Source organism: Lytechinus pictus, chromosome 7 (genome assembly GCF_037042905.1).
Source record: "Lytechinus pictus isolate F3 Inbred chromosome 7, Lp3.0, whole genome shotgun sequence".
Lineage (NCBI taxonomy): Eukaryota > Metazoa > Echinodermata > Echinoidea > Temnopleuroida > Toxopneustidae > Lytechinus > Lytechinus pictus.
Window position 1 is genome coordinate 22394783 of NC_087251.1, and position 17955 is coordinate 22412737.

At 36.7% G+C, this 17955-nt stretch overlaps 1 protein-coding gene across 3 annotated transcripts; it reads right to left on the reverse strand.

Annotated features, from left to right (window-relative positions):
- Window positions 1-507: 507 nt before the first annotated feature.
- On the reverse strand, window positions 508-17035 carry LOC129265910 (calmodulin-like). Of its 3 annotated transcripts, XR_010294122.1 has the most exons (7): window positions 16229-16319; window positions 13051-13084; window positions 8956-9099; window positions 3085-3208; window positions 2258-2373; window positions 1761-1870; window positions 1669-1686 (listed from the first exon to the last, which is right to left on the reverse strand). XR_010294122.1 is itself a non-coding variant. In XM_064102217.1 (6 exons), exons 1-6 carry the CDS (start codon window positions 16229-16231, stop codon window positions 1827-1829), a joined length of 465 nt encoding a protein of 154 aa, XP_063958287.1. In that variant the 5' UTR covers window positions 16232-17035; the 3' UTR covers window positions 508-1826. The 3 variants fall into 3 exon arrangements, 2 of the variants coding, with proteins under 2 accessions (XP_063958287.1, XP_063958288.1); XM_064102217.1 differs by having other exon boundaries at window positions 508-1870; window positions 16229-17035; XM_064102218.1 differs by lacking the exon at window positions 8956-9099 and having other exon boundaries at window positions 508-1870.
- Between the last annotated feature and the right edge of the window lie 920 nt (window positions 17036-17955).

Below are 17955 nucleotides of genomic sequence, written 5' to 3' on the forward strand. Positions count from 1 at the left end.
GAATCAAAATCCTCAAAAACAGTTTTTAGGGTATTTTATTGTTAATCAAAAGCATTTCAGATTTAATTTTGTTGCTGTAAGTTTAGAGGAATTAATCCAATATGACCGATAAGGGATATAATTCTCCCTTCAGGAATACTACACAAAAATCAAAGGATTTTACCCAAGATTATCATTAAACTTTTTTAAATTACTTTGAAACCATAACAATCTCGGTCATTATGGTTCAAAGATTATATAGAGCTCGGACGTTCAAGTATGAATATACTCGTGAATCTGTGCTCTTTCTGATCGACTTTGATATAAATGTATATAATATCTACACATATATATATAAATAAATAAATAATATATATATATATTTATATATTCATATTCAGAAATATAAAAAAAAAATTGGGGAAGGGGATTTATATTTGGCTTCATTTTGTCACTGATCATTACTATCAGTCACAAACAGTCATTCACACTAATAGACAAAACAGACTACGCATTTCAATGAGTGAATTATGAAGAATCTCGTTCTTTTATTGTGAAGTTAGTGAAGATTTTAAATAGAGGCATGCTCCATAAAGTTTATAATGATGCTTCACATTAATGTAATAAAGAAATGATATATATTTGTAGCTAAACTATGAAATAAAATATGTGTGAGGCCCACAGGGATAATACGTGTCTATCACCCATTCGCGCGTATCAACGTTTTATTTAGTGCTATAGTATTGAATTCGCACCAAATCAATTTCAAAACGGTAATCATTCTTGGTGAAGTTTTTGAATTGCTGCCTCCATGGTTTCTCTGCAACGTGGACTCATGCCATGTATATTATATGTCCATGCAATTCAGCCTGCTCAAATGTGTACAAAGTTTAGCACCGCTATACATAAACCTATTTTATAACTAATAAGTGGGTAATATTTTGAAAAAAGACAGCATTGCATCGCCCATCCCCCCTCCTTCCCACACACAGCAAAAAAAATTATACAACGCTGTTTAATATATGAACCTTACAGCAATTGTTTAAACAGTTTAAACAACTGTAAACAACTGTTTAAATCTTAAGCAACAAAGTTTAATTTTCAATATCTAATTTTCAATAAATTAAACATGATCCTGTAACACAAGGAGAAAACAAGCCGACCCCATCTTGCGTTTTCCTCCTTTGATTTGAAGAACGAGGCTTAGATCATGAAAAAAAAAAGAATGTGAATAAACCTTACATTACTTTACAAGCGAAGAAAATAAATTTGTTAAACAAATACTGTAAGGTTCATATAGTAAACAGCGTTGTATAAAATCTTAAACAGCGTTTTTACTGTGCACTCTCCACGCCAAACTTTTACTATTGTGTATTTAAGGTTAGAGGTCATTCACAATGGAGATAAAAAGAATTGACAAATATTTATTTAAAAAAAAAACAGGGTTGTAGAAATTATAAAGTTTTATTAGCCAGATATAGTACAATGAACATCTAGAGTAGAGCAATTTTGTACTTAAAAATTAGATTAATTCTAACTGAATATAATCGGAAGTTCTAAGAACTAAGAGATATGACCGATAATGGATATAATTCTCCCTTCAGGAATACTACACAAAAATCAAAGGATTTACCCAAGATTATAATTAAACTATTGTTTTTTTAATTACTTTGAAACCATAACAATGTAGTAAATGCATCAGATGCGGATGCAAATGATATATCGAACATAATCTTACTATATAGTAAGATTTTGTTGATATATCATTTGCATCCGCAGCTGATGATATAGTCATTCTGACTCTGGTGTTTTAGTGTTGGAAAGCAGGCTTGGGCCGTTCATCGTCTTTATGAAGTGGAAAGTAGAACATTCACCAACATCTGGACGAATTCTGAATTGACGAAACAAACAACATAATTACCAATCTTACCTGTTATATATCAAATTGGATGTTTGAACCTTAAAATTTGACATGATTATGTGCGAGAAAGGTAAATGGCCAAAAAAACTACATAGGTCACAGGTTATGTAAAAATCTTTCGGACCTCGACCTCAAGAGTGTAGGCATATTTGTTAAACGTAAGAAAACGAAATTTTAAAAATGAAAAGCGAAGGAAATACACTTTCAGACTCGGAAATGGTCCTGTAAAAAAAGATTATGAAGTTTCTATGAAATTACACTGCGATGTCGAAATATAGAGCAAAAAAAGCGGTCGTCAGTGATTCTCCCAGATATACATGAACACTTCTGTTCATCCCTTCATACTCAACTACATACCTTCATAGTTGACCAAACCGTCACCATTCTTGTCACATTCCTTGATCAATTGATCAGCTTTCTCTTTAGACATGTTGATACAAGCCTCGCCCAAAGCCTCTCGCAACTCCTTAGCACTGAGCAAGAAAATAATCAATTATTATTTATTAAAATATTTTCAATTTCTTAATTGTTATCAGCATCATCATCAAAACAGATGGCTTATGTGTAGTGTGGAAAGTAAAACGATTCAAGCAGTACGCCTGTTTGACAACTAAAACAGTTTTCTAATGCCTATTCCACAAAAAAGTCACCTTTTTTTCTTTATGGTCGGAAGAGCTCGCTCGTCACCCCCAACCCCCTTCCCATCCCCGGATCCGTGCAAGGTGATTACAGATAACTAAGAGTGGGTAGCTTGGTGGAGTTAGCTGAATCATCAAAAATATAAATTGCAAATACAGAAACTGAAGAAAATAATTAAGAAGAGGAAAAAGGGGGAAATGGAAGGAGAAGGATCAAGAATAGGGGGAAGAATATATTATAAATAAGAAGAAGTAGAAGTAGAAGTAGAAGTAGAAGTAGTAGTAGTAGTGGTAGTAGCAGTAGTAGCAGAAGAAGAAGAAGACGAAAAAGGAAAGAAAGAAAGAAAGAAAAAAAGAGGGAGAAGGGAGGAACAAAATGAAAGGGAAAAAGGGGGTAATCTATCCCAAAATTAGATTTTTGTACTTAAAGATCAAACTTTTTGTTAGCTCGCTTTTTACCTCGCAACCTTTACAATTTTCTCCCGCTACGCCAAGTCTGGGCCCCCTCAAAATGTCTGCCCCTTCCCAAATCTCTGTCTAGCTCACCTGATACAACCGTTGTCATCTTTGTCAAGTGTTTTGAAACATCCTCGAATATCCTCTTCACTGTATGTGGATTCCGCTTGTGGTATCATCATCAAAAATTCTTCAAAATCAATTTTTCCGTCGTCTAGTAGAAGAAAATATCAAAAGTTTCAATATGAATTCATGTTTTCTGGGTTTCCGTTCCAAATAAAAAAATATACCAGGGGCAACATATATAAGCGGGCGGGAAATGGTGGGGCGGCTATGGACGTAACATGCATATACGGCTCCACCTCCCCAAGAAAAGAGTGGGAGGACAAATTATTTTATTAGAAGGCATATAATATAAAAAGTTATCTATCTTTTCACCAATGATTCCACGCGCACGATTAAATTTGCAATTTCCCTATGCATAGCATTCAAGAGTGTTATAGCTTTCTGAAAGAAAAAAAATATTTGCAAATGTTTGTAAGAGGTTTGATAGAAATTTGACAAGCAAAAAGAGGGCTTCACTACAAACTGAATGTCATTTTGGTTACGAGAAATTTGACTCCAAATTTGACAAGCCAAAAAAAGGAGTTTCACTCATTTTTGTAATATTTTTCAATTTCTGAACACCTAAACGAAATTACAGGGGCTGCTGCTAATGGAGAATAACACACGCAGCACAGGAGGGGGGGGGGGGTGCCTTCATTGACGAGTTCATCATGACAAGAAACACACGTGTAAAAATGGTATATATTTCGCTATGAAGGCTACGTGTTCAGGTCGAACAGTAATGTGCAAGTACAAGTGTGCTCAACAGCTATTTATTTCCTATGCAATACTTTTATGTACATGCACACATCTAGGATAATAAAATGTTTTAAAGTTTAAAGAGATGTTAGTATCCCGCAATTAGTAACCATCTGGAATAAAACTATTGGAAGTTGGTTTCAACTGATTTGAGTAGATATAGGTGTCAACATTTACCCCAAAAATCTTAGGATGAATACGGGGTGGGAAAAGTGGTTTTTTCAAGGTAAAAGGTCAATGACCTTTTTAAATATACTGTATAATGGTATCTCCCAGATAAAATATTACAGAATGGTGATCATGGTGTCAAAATGCTTGTAAGAATCTGTGCATTTTGACACCATGATCACCAACCTGCGCCTTTTCATCTCAGAGATACCATTATACAGTATATATTTGACCTTGAAAAAATACTTTCCCACCCCGTATTCCTTAGTTTTTTGGTAAATGTCGACTCAAATAGTTGAAAAACCATTTCCAATAATTTTATTCCAGATTGGCTATTTTGGGGTCTAATTTAGGGATACTATGTCTGATCATACTATCTTCAAATGTGCTCAATACCTGGACTATATATTAAGCAGTTTAATTATCATTAAGTGGTGTTAAATTATCATTGTATTTGATGTTTTTTACCTGCAAGTATTCATGAAAGTTATATAAGGTCATGAAATTTCTGGAAGGGATTAACATAATATTTCATCCCATTTTCATGGAATCAAATCAAATACAAAGTTAACTGCAAGCTTACTCATCAGTTGTATTTGTTTGCTTCTCTGATGTAAATGTAACTCAAATGTGCATATATACATATTGGAAAAAAATTGCCGGGAGATAGTGCTGTTAAACTATCGCTGTAGGCCTACTCTGGTTCAGGGGGGTCAAATTAAGGGAATACTTGTCAAGGGTACCGTTTTGCTTCCAATACTTGTTAAGCGGTGCATATTCAGAACATCAAAAGAATACTTATATGGTGCTTCTCGAAACCCCATGGACCGTGATGGACGCACATGATATCTACTCGTCAATGGATGCACCCCTCCCCCTCCCTCACGAAAATATTGGGGGTGCTTCAGCAGGGCTATACTGTGGGGCCCTAATATACGTGCGTGGAATATTAATTAAGAGGAAACCCTGATCATATTTTTTTTATAAGCAGGGGTGGCGGGGGGCCTTAAATTCCCCGTAGGAAAAACAAAATGGAAAGTGCTATTTCTTCAAAATGAAATGTGCCCTTTAAAGACCCTTTTCAAAATGAAATATCCTTTTTGAAGTATAATACAAAATATATTTTCGGTTCCAAAATCGCACATTTTTAGCTCGCGCTTTGCGCTCGTATCAACTATGTTTAGTAAAGCCCCTTTCACAATTGACGTATTACCATTTGCGACCTTTGGTCGGCTGCAACAGGCATCAATTGCTATTCATCTCATAAGATCGCACAGAGGCTTTCACAAATGCAAAAGCTGTCGTCAGTGGCGTACCTGTGATTTTTCACAGGGGGGGGCAAAACCGTCCGCCAAAAAATTTGACAAGGCAAAAAAAAAAAAAAAGGTCTTCAATCACAAATGTACGGAGCCCGGGAAGGGACTTGGTAAAAATATTTTTATCTCGTTAAAACGAGATAGTTATCTCGTTTTAATGAGATAGCATCTCGTTAAAACGACATAGTATCTCGTTTTAATGAGATAGTATCTCGTTAAAACGACATAGTATCTCGTTAAAACGAGATAACTATCTCATTAAAACGAGATACTATGTCGTTTTAACGAGATACTATCTCATTAAAACGAGATAACTATCTCGTTTTAACGAGATACTATGTCGTTTTAACGAGATACTATCTCATTAAAACGAGATACTATGTCGTTTTAACGAGATACTATCTCATTAAAACGAGATAACTATCTCGTTTTAACGAGATAAAAATATTTTTACCATGTCCCTTCCCGGGCTCCGTAGAAACCACAACCTTAGAAGAGTTTAATTTAAACCCGAATTCAGTATACGTAATTTGTTGAGGGAGGAATGCCCTTACCCTATTTTCTCTAGGTTTTATTTCGGAAAAGTTTGATTTGTGTTATAAAAGACAAAATTATAAAATTATCTTGCCCTTTTAATTTCGTGCAGTTTATATTACAATTTTTATTATTTTTTCTGCCCTCTTTTATTTATTCTTAACCCCTATTTTGTAATACCGAGGAACGGTCGCATACATGCAAATGCAACGGTAGCGCAATGTTGTAAGCCGTGTTGCGATCGGTCTTGCAACAGTCTTATTGCCTATATTATAATCGCACCCAGTCGCAAGACTGGTCTCTATAGATCGCTAGCACATGTGCAACTGTTGTACGACCTCCAGTCGACTAAGTTCAGATGCGACCAGTCACGACCATCGCGAGTTCGTGCGATCGTCTACAACGACTGCGAGTACTCGCAAGACACCAAGAGATCGATCGTGCAATAAGAAAAAACTGTTGCAGGCGGTCGTAAACTGGACGTATACGTCAATTTTGAAAGGTGCTTAAAGCCCCTTTCACAATTGACGTACGACCTGTTTACGACCACCTGCAACAGTTTTTTGTTGTTGTTGCACGATCGATCCCTTGGTGTCTTGCGAGCACTCGCAGTCGTTGTAGACGATCGCACAAACTCGAGGTGGTCGGAGGTGATCGAGAGGTGGCACAACTAAGTATAGTCGCATTTACTCGACTGGAGGTCGTACAACACTTGCACATGTGCTGGAGACCGTACAGAGACCAGTCTTGCGACTGGTTGCGATAATACGAGACTGTTGCAAGACCGATTGGAATTTACGGCCTACTATTTTCCACTACCGTTGCATTAACATGTATGCGACCGTTCAGCCCCTTTCACAATTATCGTCCGACCAGTTTACGACCGCCTGCAACAGTTTTTTCATGTTGTTGCACGATCGATCTCTTGGTGTCTTGCGAGCACTCGCAGTCGTTGTAGACGGTCGCACGAACTCGAGGTGGTCGCGACTGGTCACATCTGAACTTTGAACATGTTCAAAATCCGAACGCGATCAAATACGATCGATTCACTCGCATCAGGCCGTACCCGTGGTCGTACCATCGGTCGGGCGATCATCGTGCGAGTGTTGTTCAACGTTGTACGACTTGGTGCGAGAGGTGGCACAACTAAGTAGTCGCATTTACTTGACTGGAGGTCGTGCAACACTTGCACATGTGCAAGCGACCTACATGTACAGAGACCTGTCTTGCGACTGGTTGCGATAATAATATGGGCCATAAGACTGTTGGAAGACCGATCGCAACGGCTTACAACATTGCACTACCGTTTCATTCGCATGTATGCGACCGTTCCACTCGCAATCTCTCGTGCAACACTCGCATGTGATCGCACGAGCACAATAAGAGCGCGCCACAACTGGGCGTTGTGGCGTGCGCCTGTAATCCAAGCTGTGGGGAAGTTACAAATTGATGCAGAGGTTCGAGGTTCGAGCCCTGGTCACGTCTTTCGGATGGTGACGTTAAAGGTCGGTCCCAGACGTAAATAATCATATCTGATTGATACACGTCTGACAAAACTCAAATACACACAGAGCATATGCGACTTACTCGTGCAATGGGGTTTACTGGTTGTTTTTGTTGTACGACAGCTGTTGCAACTGTGAAAGCCTCTGTGCGATCTTATGAGATGACTAGCGATTGATGCCTGTTGCAGCCTGTCGCACGACCAAAAGGTCGCAAATGGTCGTACGTCAATTGTGAAAGGGGCTTTAGGTACTCGATGTTCTTGGTTATAAAATGTGCTCAGAATTTTCAGTTTTTAAGTTGGAATATCACAAGTTTTTGGCTCGCATCAATTATTGTTTAGTGAGGTACTCTACATGTTCTTGGTTACAAAAAGTGCTTAGAATGTCCAGTTTTCATATGGGAATATCACGAATTTTCATCTTGCTCTTCATACTTGCATTACTTGATTTGTGAGATATGTATCCCATTCATCAGTCACTAAATTCTTAAGTTAGATACACATCTTTTTCATAACAAAAATTTCTCGGAATATTTAATTTTCATGGCTTATTTCAGGAAATGTTTAAAAGTTTGAGCTCGCGATTCGCGCTCGCAAAGATGCCATTTTAACAGTAATCAGCGCCATAATTGACCAAGAAGAAATGTTCACAACTTCAAATTTGAAATTTTCTTTAAAAAAAGCCTGAGTATATATTTTTTTAAACAGAAATCACTTCAAAAAGGCATTGCTCAACTTAATTCCTACAACACACACAACTACTTCACGCAAATGATCTCATGGTGAAAATATCAGTTTGCTCCAAAATGCCAATTATCACATATAAGTGCCCTTTGGGGGCTTTGCCCCCCCCCAAAAAAAAAAATACGTTCCATCGCCCATGCTTATAAGCATCATACATGCTTCACAATAAGGCGATCAATTTTCCATATTTTCAATTCCCCCCCCCAAAAAAAAAAAATGCAAGCTTACAGTTTTGTTGAAAATCATATTAAATTCACCAAAATTGTGCAAAGTATCCTTCAATCTCACTACAAAAAAGGTGTCACTGTGGAAAGCTTGCAATTTTCCTCGAAATAAATTTTATAACTCGTATTGGACCCCCTGGACATATTCTCAGTATATACAGACCGAAGTGCCATCGTAAATTTGTGACTTGAGCCCCTCCAAAAAGATGGACCCCCTTCAGCTGTTTGCCCCCCCCCCTTCCCTGTGATATATTCTATAAAGTAAAGCAATCATAATTTGTGGTAAAGAGTAAACATTCATAGTCAAATCAACACCTCACAGTGCCGGGATCATCACTTAAGGACGAACCATATGGATTATGAGTGCTACCTACTTGCCATTTTGAAAGAAATCTTACTCATCCGTTTTCTTATATTTTTATAGTGAACTACAGGTCAATCATGCAACTAGATAGGCAAAATCAGAAACAAGCATTATTTTGTATCATAATCATAGTATGCATGTCATATGATCGTGAAGGGGTGTCTGGAAGAGTTACATGTATATGTATACAAGTTTCACTCATCAGTTTGCGATTCCTGATATAAATCTTCGTTATGGACTTACTGGTCGTATCGGCTTTTGCTACGTAAACTTTAATTTCCTCCTCAGTTAATCCACATCCACATTGTTCCAGCGCAGCAAACAGCTCTTTGCTATGGATAGAGCCGTTTTGATCACTGTCAAATGATAAGAATATCCCCCTGCAAACTACAAAAAACAAATTAACGATTTCTTATTTAGTACACAGTATAAAGGGAAATTGGGACTTAATCCAAATTTCACCATGACGTCAAGTTTGCTTTCCTAAACGAAAGCCATGGAAACCTCCCAAAGAACTCACGGCCAAAATCCATAAAGAATAACGAAATTATGGTTCTATCAAGTTCTCATTTTGTGACGTCATATGCCGACAACGCCCTTATAATCATATAATTTGATTATTTTTAATCCATCAGAATTCTCAGAAAATTCATTAATTATTTGCTTTTGCATAAATTATATCATCAGACAAGTCAGTAAAACAAAATCAAGCAAAATTGTCATCCGTCAATTACACGGTAAACAAAATTTAATAACACGTATGAATTTCTTTTCAAAATGTCAGACACATACACAACATCGATTTCTATACAAATTATCATCATAAACATTACAAAGTAAAACAAAATTAAACAACATGACTATAGATTTCCACAGAAACGTATTACTATAACAACCGATCGATTACTGCGAAGAGATAAACATGTTTAAACAATCAATTCTTATAACAGTATTCAATTTTTCAAACAGAAAATATTAAAGGAATAGTCTCCCTAGCAAATATCTAATTTAAATTAGAGAAAAATAAACCAAACTTCATGCTGTTAATAACCTCAAAATAAGATGCAAAATAAGACAGTTATGGTATCTAAAATCTTTGCTTAATTTCACAAAACAGTGTATCACTATTTGCTTTTTATATTTTGTTATAAGAAGTCATATTTCCATTTTCTCCACATTATTCTTCGAAACAAGAATTGACCCCTCCCAGAATTCAATTGCCATTTTAATTTAATAAAGTTTTTCCTTGTCAAATCAGCAAAAATTGAAATATTGTGTTATACAAACAATAAAACCTAAAAGAAATACAAAATAAATAGTTATCATTTGCTCCTAACTGCGTTGTGTACTCTAAATTACAGGGATTTAAAATAAGTCCAGATGGACTGTAGCTAGGGACCAATCGATTTCTGAATTTAGTTTTAATCCTAACGACTTAAATTTAAATCTCAAATGATTTAAATTTAAATCTTTCGAGATTTAAAAATGAATCTTAAGGATTCAAACTAAATCCGGAATTCGATTGGTCCCTAACTACAGTCCATGTGGACTTGTTTTAAATCCCTGTAATTTAGATATAGACAACTATATCTCTTTTTATTCAAATTAACCGTTGTTGGGGTGGACTACCTCATCAAACGTTAAATATTCAGTTTAGATTTTAATGAAGACATTTCAATTATCAAAACAATGCACGCGAATAAACTGGTAAATGAGATTGTATAAAGTGTTTTTACTCCATAAAAATGGGAATCTATTAGATTTAAGACATATGGGGTAGGTGCTCGCATGTGACGTCACAGGGTCGAAATTTCAAAATTGTGAATAGTTTATCTGATGGCTTATCGCCGGACCTCCATCATTGTGCTTTTATATTTTTTCTGTTTTATTAAAAAAGGACTTGATATCGGGATGAACTTCCCCTTAAAGGAGATTTGTTAAACAACAGAGAGACGTGTGACTAATGATTCATATTTGAGCGTTCTAGATTTGCTGTTATATATTTCAATCTGTCCTAATACCAGACTATTATTTCGTTTCTTTGTTCACGTCAGTGTTGAAATCAAGGCCCAAACCATCAAGGCCGAGGCATAGAAATCCAAGGACAAAGGCCAAGGTGTTATATAAGAAAATTATGATATCAAATTGAATATTTTTCATACGCAAAAAATAAATGCATAAGACTAAGATATTTGATGAGCTGAAGATTTCTAATTCTATGAACCATAGGGAAGGCGGGGTAAAATGAGCAATTTTTTGCGTTTTAATGCATTTTAGGACTGATATGACTAAATAATCTTGTAGAAATAAGTACCTAACCTTAAAATCTAATTCTTGTGAAATTTTCTACCCCCCCCCACAATGAAATGCACTGTAACCTTTGAAAAAAATGTCAAATGGCTTAACTTGCCCCACACGAGGGGTACGTTAAGCCACAAAAACTATGTACGAAAGCTACGGGACAAGAACCATATGACAATTTTGTTTAGTCTTTTCACTTTCTATAGTTCTCTATAAACACTAACATCCTCTACAAGTAAAACTTGTGAATTTGATTCTTTCTGCCTGCATACGTGTTTTTATATATACATTACCATATGAATTACCATGGCTCAACTTGCCCCATGTTTGCCCCATGTTTACCCCAGGCCGAGCTTCATGTGATACGACAAGAATGAGGATCCACACCTGGACTAACAATATTGTCGTCTTTTGTCCTTATCACATTTAAAGATGCATGTGGGTAAAATGCAATTAATATCTATATTTCACACTTTCTAACTTTTTTGGGGCTGAAATTTGTATTTTCCCTTTGAAAAACTACTTACTGTTTCAATGTTGAAAACAATGTGGTCGGTTAAGGGTTATGCAATGGGATATCAATATCCCACACTCACAATCACAATGTCTGACTCATTCATAATTGGCCTGGGGTGGTGGCTCAACTTACCCCGCCTTCCCCGTATATATATTTTTCACCTGTAAACGAGACACAACATACTATAATACAGGAAATTAGGGGAATCGGGGAATTTTTAAATGTGGTTTCCGACAAAACAGTGGTCTTTGATTAAATAGGGCCCATAAATTACATGAGTCATTTTCGGAATTTGTCTATTTTTTCCATGGACATTCAGGTGATATGAATTCGCACGTGTCCTCACACTTTGGTCTATCATGCTTTTATAACAGGTCTGTGGGCAATAATGTTCTTAGAAAATTCTCATGATTCGTATAGAGTAGGCGAGTGAGCAACTGAGCACATGCACAATGAAATTATCAAATCCATCTCAGCTAAATATTGATAGGAATAAATTTAGAAAAATAAACAATAACGCTTACAATGTCATAAAATCTGATATAATGTGAAAAAGTAAATGGCATTTTAAAGAAAATTATTATCATTTTTGGTATCCAACCATAAAGTGTTCCTCAAAATAATAAGAGGAACTCGGGTCCCGTGCATTCGTCATTCGGTCAATCAGTGTGCTCAGATTTGTTTGCTCATTTGTTAGGAATTGTGACATTCATGGTTTTCCATAATTATGATTGAATCATTGGATCAGTTGCTATCGTTTTGGATGAGGCCCAGACAATAGGGAGTTTCCGCAATCACTTCGCACACGCTTCTATAACGCAGAGAATCTTTTGTCAAAAGCCCTTCAATGATAAAACAGACTTTGTCGAAAATCGATGAATCAAAACAGAAGTGTCGTCCTGGGTAGCGTTTCATGAAAGGATTCGTCGGACGTTTTATCCGACAAGTACCATTTTATCCGACAGTTACTATAGTAACATTGCCTCTCGGCCAATCAGAATCAAGGAAAGATGTCAGATCTGACAACTTTTCGGACGAAAATGTTGATGAAACGCTGGACTCTGGACAAATGACATTTTCTGAAATTTTTCGTTCGGTCCGAATCTTCGGACGATTTGCTGTCTCGATCCTTTTAATTTAGAAAAAAAACCTCTCAGCTGTCCTTTGCGATTTGACTTGAACGTCAAAGGAATAATTGGTGCGTTGTAGAAAGCGTCTTCGAAGTGATTGCAAAAATACGCTATTATTTTTTTGCTCATCGACGTATGGAGGATTCAAGTCAGAGTAAATGTATTGAAAATGCCCGTCAAATAACAAAGGCAGTTGGGAGGTCTTTGTCGAAATTTGGTGAACCGCAACAGCCAGTTTCGTCCTAAGCTACTTTCGGTGCTGAGGAAAAATTGCAATTATGTCGTTCCTCCAGAACTGCCGTTTTGATATTCATCAATTTTCGAGAAAGACCTCTTTGTTTTGCTTTGTCATGCTGGACATTTTACAACGTACTTTCAAATGTTACTTACTTTCAATTTCTTCGGCTGTATAAAGAGAAGACGCCTGCATTGGAGCAAGAAGAAAAATAAAACGAAATAAATTACTCTAATTTTCATATATTTCTACAAATGCAGACTCTCTATGATAAAATATTGAACATTTTCAAGATATTCCAGAAGGTAAAAGCGGGTTCAAGAGAAATGTTGATTGTGTATATTGACTCCGATTATCTCGCAGAGCGAGTCAGACAGACCAGACCTAAACATACTGATCAAGCTTGATGGTGGAAGGTCAGTAACCTTCGGAAATGGAAACCGAGCACGCAACCAGAAAATAAATATTCGCCTTAAATATTTATGCGTGTTTAGTTTATCAGGGAATTCTTATTAGCAATTTCCGGCTCTCACAAGGTGGTGTAGGAGGGAGAGGCCCCCTTTTCAGAATTCCAATCATATCTTTTTAATGCATAGCAGTAGAAAAGTGATTAGATGCCCAATACCAGATCGTCACTAGACCTACATTAATCAATAGAAATATGAGGACTAATCATATTCATTTGCATATTAATGAGCGTCAGGAGCCTTATTTGCCCCATCGAAATGAGGCAAATGAGGCCAGCCCTTGATTAAGAAACTATTTTGTGTTGCTATAAAGTAAAAATGGTTCAGTTGGTTTGATATACAATCACTGAACATTTAATAGTATATCACAGGATTAATATTTAATTATTTTCATAAAGACCCCATTTAAAGATTTATTTATGAATGCTATCCAATAACATGGAAAGAAATATTGTCAGATTATGTTTTTAACTGTCAGTTATATTATGTTTCTACAGTCATGTTCTATTGGAAATAGTATACGTAAGCAAGTGTGGAGATATCTTCACTGCATTTGTATTGTTTAACAGAACTGATGTAACCATATACAGTACTCATTATGTTTTAATGCAGAGGGTCTCATTTGCCCCATCAGGCATATGAAGTTCATAACTAGGCTTCCAGTCAAAAAAGAGGGAAAGTGGCGACTTTTACTAAAGTATTAGCATGTGTAACAATGCCTTAAAAAGGTAAACTAAGATAAAAGCTGATATACATCGATGGATGGGTACAGTACATCGCCACTAATTTGAGGTGCTGCTGAGTTTGTGCTCGTCAAATGGGCTATGAGACATTTGTTTATACTCGAGATCTGTCTCAAATACCACACAAACAGCATTCCGTTGACACTGATAAACTTGAGCAGTGGGCTAAAAACTAATTGGGGCCTTATTTACCCAGGGCCTCAATTACTCAACTCTCCCCTACATATTTATCTGAAGATGTGCAGATTGTGGTAAATTGCCAATCGTCTATATACCGCAAACTCGTCCACTTACCGAATAGTCTACTTTAATGCCATTCCGTCCATCAACATTTCGTCTAACAACCATTTGGTCCAATCATCACTTCGTCTAATCACCATTTCGCCTATGACCATTTCGTCTCATAACCAGTTGAGCTAGGCCTATATATATATAACATTTCGTTTTCATTAATTTTACACAATACACTTAGTCGAAGTGGATCAAATAAAATGGTATATAAACTAAATGGCTATTGGACCAATTGGTTATTAGACGAAATGGTGATTGGACGAAATGGCAATTAGACCGTGTGGATAGTGGACGAACTGATGGTAGACCAAATTATAGTAGACGAGTTGGCAATTGGACGAATTTGCAATAGACGAATAAGAAATAAATCCAGATTGCAGTTAAAATCTCAAGTTGACGACAAGGGTTCTGTTGCATAAAAGCAGGGGCGAGTTGGGAAGGGTAGGAAACTCAGACACATGCGTTTGAAAATCTATCGGAATACAAAGGCATTCCAATCACTGACAAAGCACTCAACGTGGGATGATATCCCATGTGGCGTGCCGATGTTAACCCTTCGGAGCCGTATTCACTACTTTTGTCTAGAAGCATTGGTTTGGATAAATTTCTTTTGCAAATTTCAAATAAGTTATGGACAACAAAAAGTAAAGCCCTTGTGATATTTTCATGCAAAAATAATACAAAAGATTCGTGAAAACAAGACATATATAAAAATGTTAAACTATACTTATAAAATTGACTAATTTCAGCATCTTCCGACAATTAGCGCCATTAGAGCTCACTCATGAAATTATGAACATAATTTGTACAGTAATTTATGCGTGTTCTTGCGTGAATCTGAGATAATTAACTTTTAATATTACTCGAATTATGGTTCTTTCTGTTCGCTGATACACATTATACCCATAAAATGTACTGATGCATCATTACGAACTGGACAAGCCAATTGGAATCTGACTTTATCTTGTTGCTCCGAGAAACTGTCGCCTGAAAAAAAAGTGCCCATTATTGACACGTCTGAATGTGATTGTTGAGACTTCTGTTTTATCTTGTCGTCGATACCATTGGATGGTAAAGTTTCATAATGGCACTCAAATAGTACGAGGTCATAATGGTAACTTTATTGCAACGGGGCCCTTATATATAGCAACACTGAAATCCGGTAAAATAGAGAACATCCAGTAGCATTGATCATAAAAAGTGGGTGTATAGAACGTCCCTCGATCTTAGAATTGGAATGCGATGCAGGAACAGTGACATCATGGTGAATCCCATGATGGACCTATTACAAAGGTCCAATGATTATCAAGGAGAGGTAGGCCTATATTTTGTCAAAATGGAATCGGCAACTATTCATTGTGACAGATCAAAGTGATACACAAGTTGAACGCGTAACGCTTTATCACCGAAAAACGCTGTTTATCGAGTGAAAACAAAGTTTATCGAGAGAAACTATGTTTATTGGGTGACAAAAATATGCATGGATAAACTCTATATTTCGCTCGATAAAAATTTTCGGCGATAGAAACCGTATTTCGCGATAAACACTGCATGTAATTCGCGATAAACTATAGACAAATATGAAAAGAATATTATTCAGATGACAATGACAGCCACAGCTAAGTGATTCATTAACTACCCGATGAATGTCCATTTTTATAGGTCTATGGTGGAAGAACAATTATCAACTAGGACTATGAAATAAAATGGTTTGAAGATAGGCCATTTTTACATCTTCGTAATTATACCCGACCTGCATGGAACATTGCATCGTAAGTCATGTAGGCGAGGAAAATAAGTTTTGAATTATGATTCCAACTTGGTGAACTTACCATCTTAATAGACTGGTTTTACTCTGCAAACCTAAAGACGAAATCTGTCTGGACCTGTAGCCTAGGCTGTATTCTTGACTTGTGACAAGGGTGTGGTGCTTACTTGGAGTTTTATTGAATGGGTTCAATGAGTCAATGCGTGTCGAAATAAATGCTGTGCAGCGACGCATTTACCGATCAGTACAAAATGTATTCGCCAGAAAATAATATAGTCTAAATAATAGATATCTTTCCGTTGAAAGTATGTTGTAGGACAATGACGAAGTGTATTAGCATTCACCTCAATGGGATTAGTAAAGGCAAAGTGATACAGCATTAAGAGTTGAAAGGATCAACATTTTATCAAGGAGATGTATAGGCCTAATCAGCCACTCCTTCTTTAAAAAGGAAAAAAATCTGTACAGAGCAGTCTCACTGTTGATTAATGCGATATATTACTACGCCACACGACATGACCACTAAAGTGGTGATGACCATGGGGCCGATTGCACGAGAGGGTCTTTGCAAGAACAGTCTTCCGTGTCGCCCATGTACTATGTGTCATGTGAAACGCATATCAAATAACCTGCAAACATATTTCATTCGTCCGTTAAAGTAAACAAAATTTTTGTTTATAAAATTATGTGACATCTCATGAAATTGAAAAAGAAATGATTTAAAAAGCTGGCTAAAGAATTTTATTCGTTTATCATAAATTTCAGAAATATCCCGCATACACTGTACACCGCGTCATAAAAGATGGGCGACACGAAAGACGGTCCCTGGAAAGACCCTGTCGTGCAATCGGCGTCTGCATTGTCCAAAAAATACAAATCAACAATGCAATTCGTTTGGTTAATTTGAGATCCTTAAAGGGCTAGCGGCAAACTTTGGTGTGTCTGCTGACCATAATCTGCTCATAATATTTGATCAGAGAATTGCTCATAATTCCCGCCCCCATAGCGCCACCTTATGGGCACTGTTGCATAAAACATGAGAAAACTCTGGACATTTCTCACCACACACGCTACAATCAGTCAACTGAAATTTGAATGTAAATACCTCACTCGAAGAGTATTCAATATATCACTTAAAAATGAATTGGTGGTTTAAAATAAGTAGATTTGCCTTCCGTTTTAAAAGAACAAAATAAATAACAAATAGAAAATAACAAGAATTCTTGTCATTCTGAACACTAGAAGCTAGCCAGGTCCTAATATGAACATTATTATTGACCCACTGATAATACTAGAGTAATATTTGAGATTGTTTTAGAGTGCATCGTTTTTGTGTTAAAATCAATTGCGTAATAACCAAATTTTGCTACCGGGTTTTTTTGGGGGGTGGGCGGCGGCGGTGGTGGTAGTAGAAGTCGTAGTAAAAGTTTTCATGACAATCTAAAAACTATAAGCATAATCACAAATTCTTGCACCATCAGCCTTACTCCTTTACAAACATCATTGTTAAAATCGTGCATTGACGAGAAGGATGTCGAGAGCAGGGGAAAGGTGATGCGGGTCCCCCCCCCCCCACACACACACAGGCAGCGGCGCTCCCGTTGGGAATAATAAGACTTTTCGCATCAATTCCTTTAAAAGTGCAAATCAAATCACAATGGAGACCTGAGAGGCATTTGTCGAAAGTTGGTGGACCGCGGGACAGCATCGGAATCTCTTGACTCTGGACAACGACATAAATTGCAATTGTTTGTCCCAGGGGTGGATCCAGCCTTCGCCAATAGGGGGGCC

What these genes read in the sequence shown, in the direction of transcription:
- LOC129265910 (XM_064102217.1), bottom strand. An exon ending in TACAGCCGAAGAAATTGAAA is followed by an intron (nt 9,100 to 13,050) that starts GTAAGTAACATT and finishes TGTTTTTTGTAG; the next exon opens with TTTGCAGGGGGATATTCTTA. An exon ending in AGCAAAAGCCGATACGACCA is followed by an intron (nt 3,209 to 8,955) that starts GTAAGTCCATAA and finishes TTCTTCTACTAG; the next exon opens with ACGACGGAAAAATTGATTTT.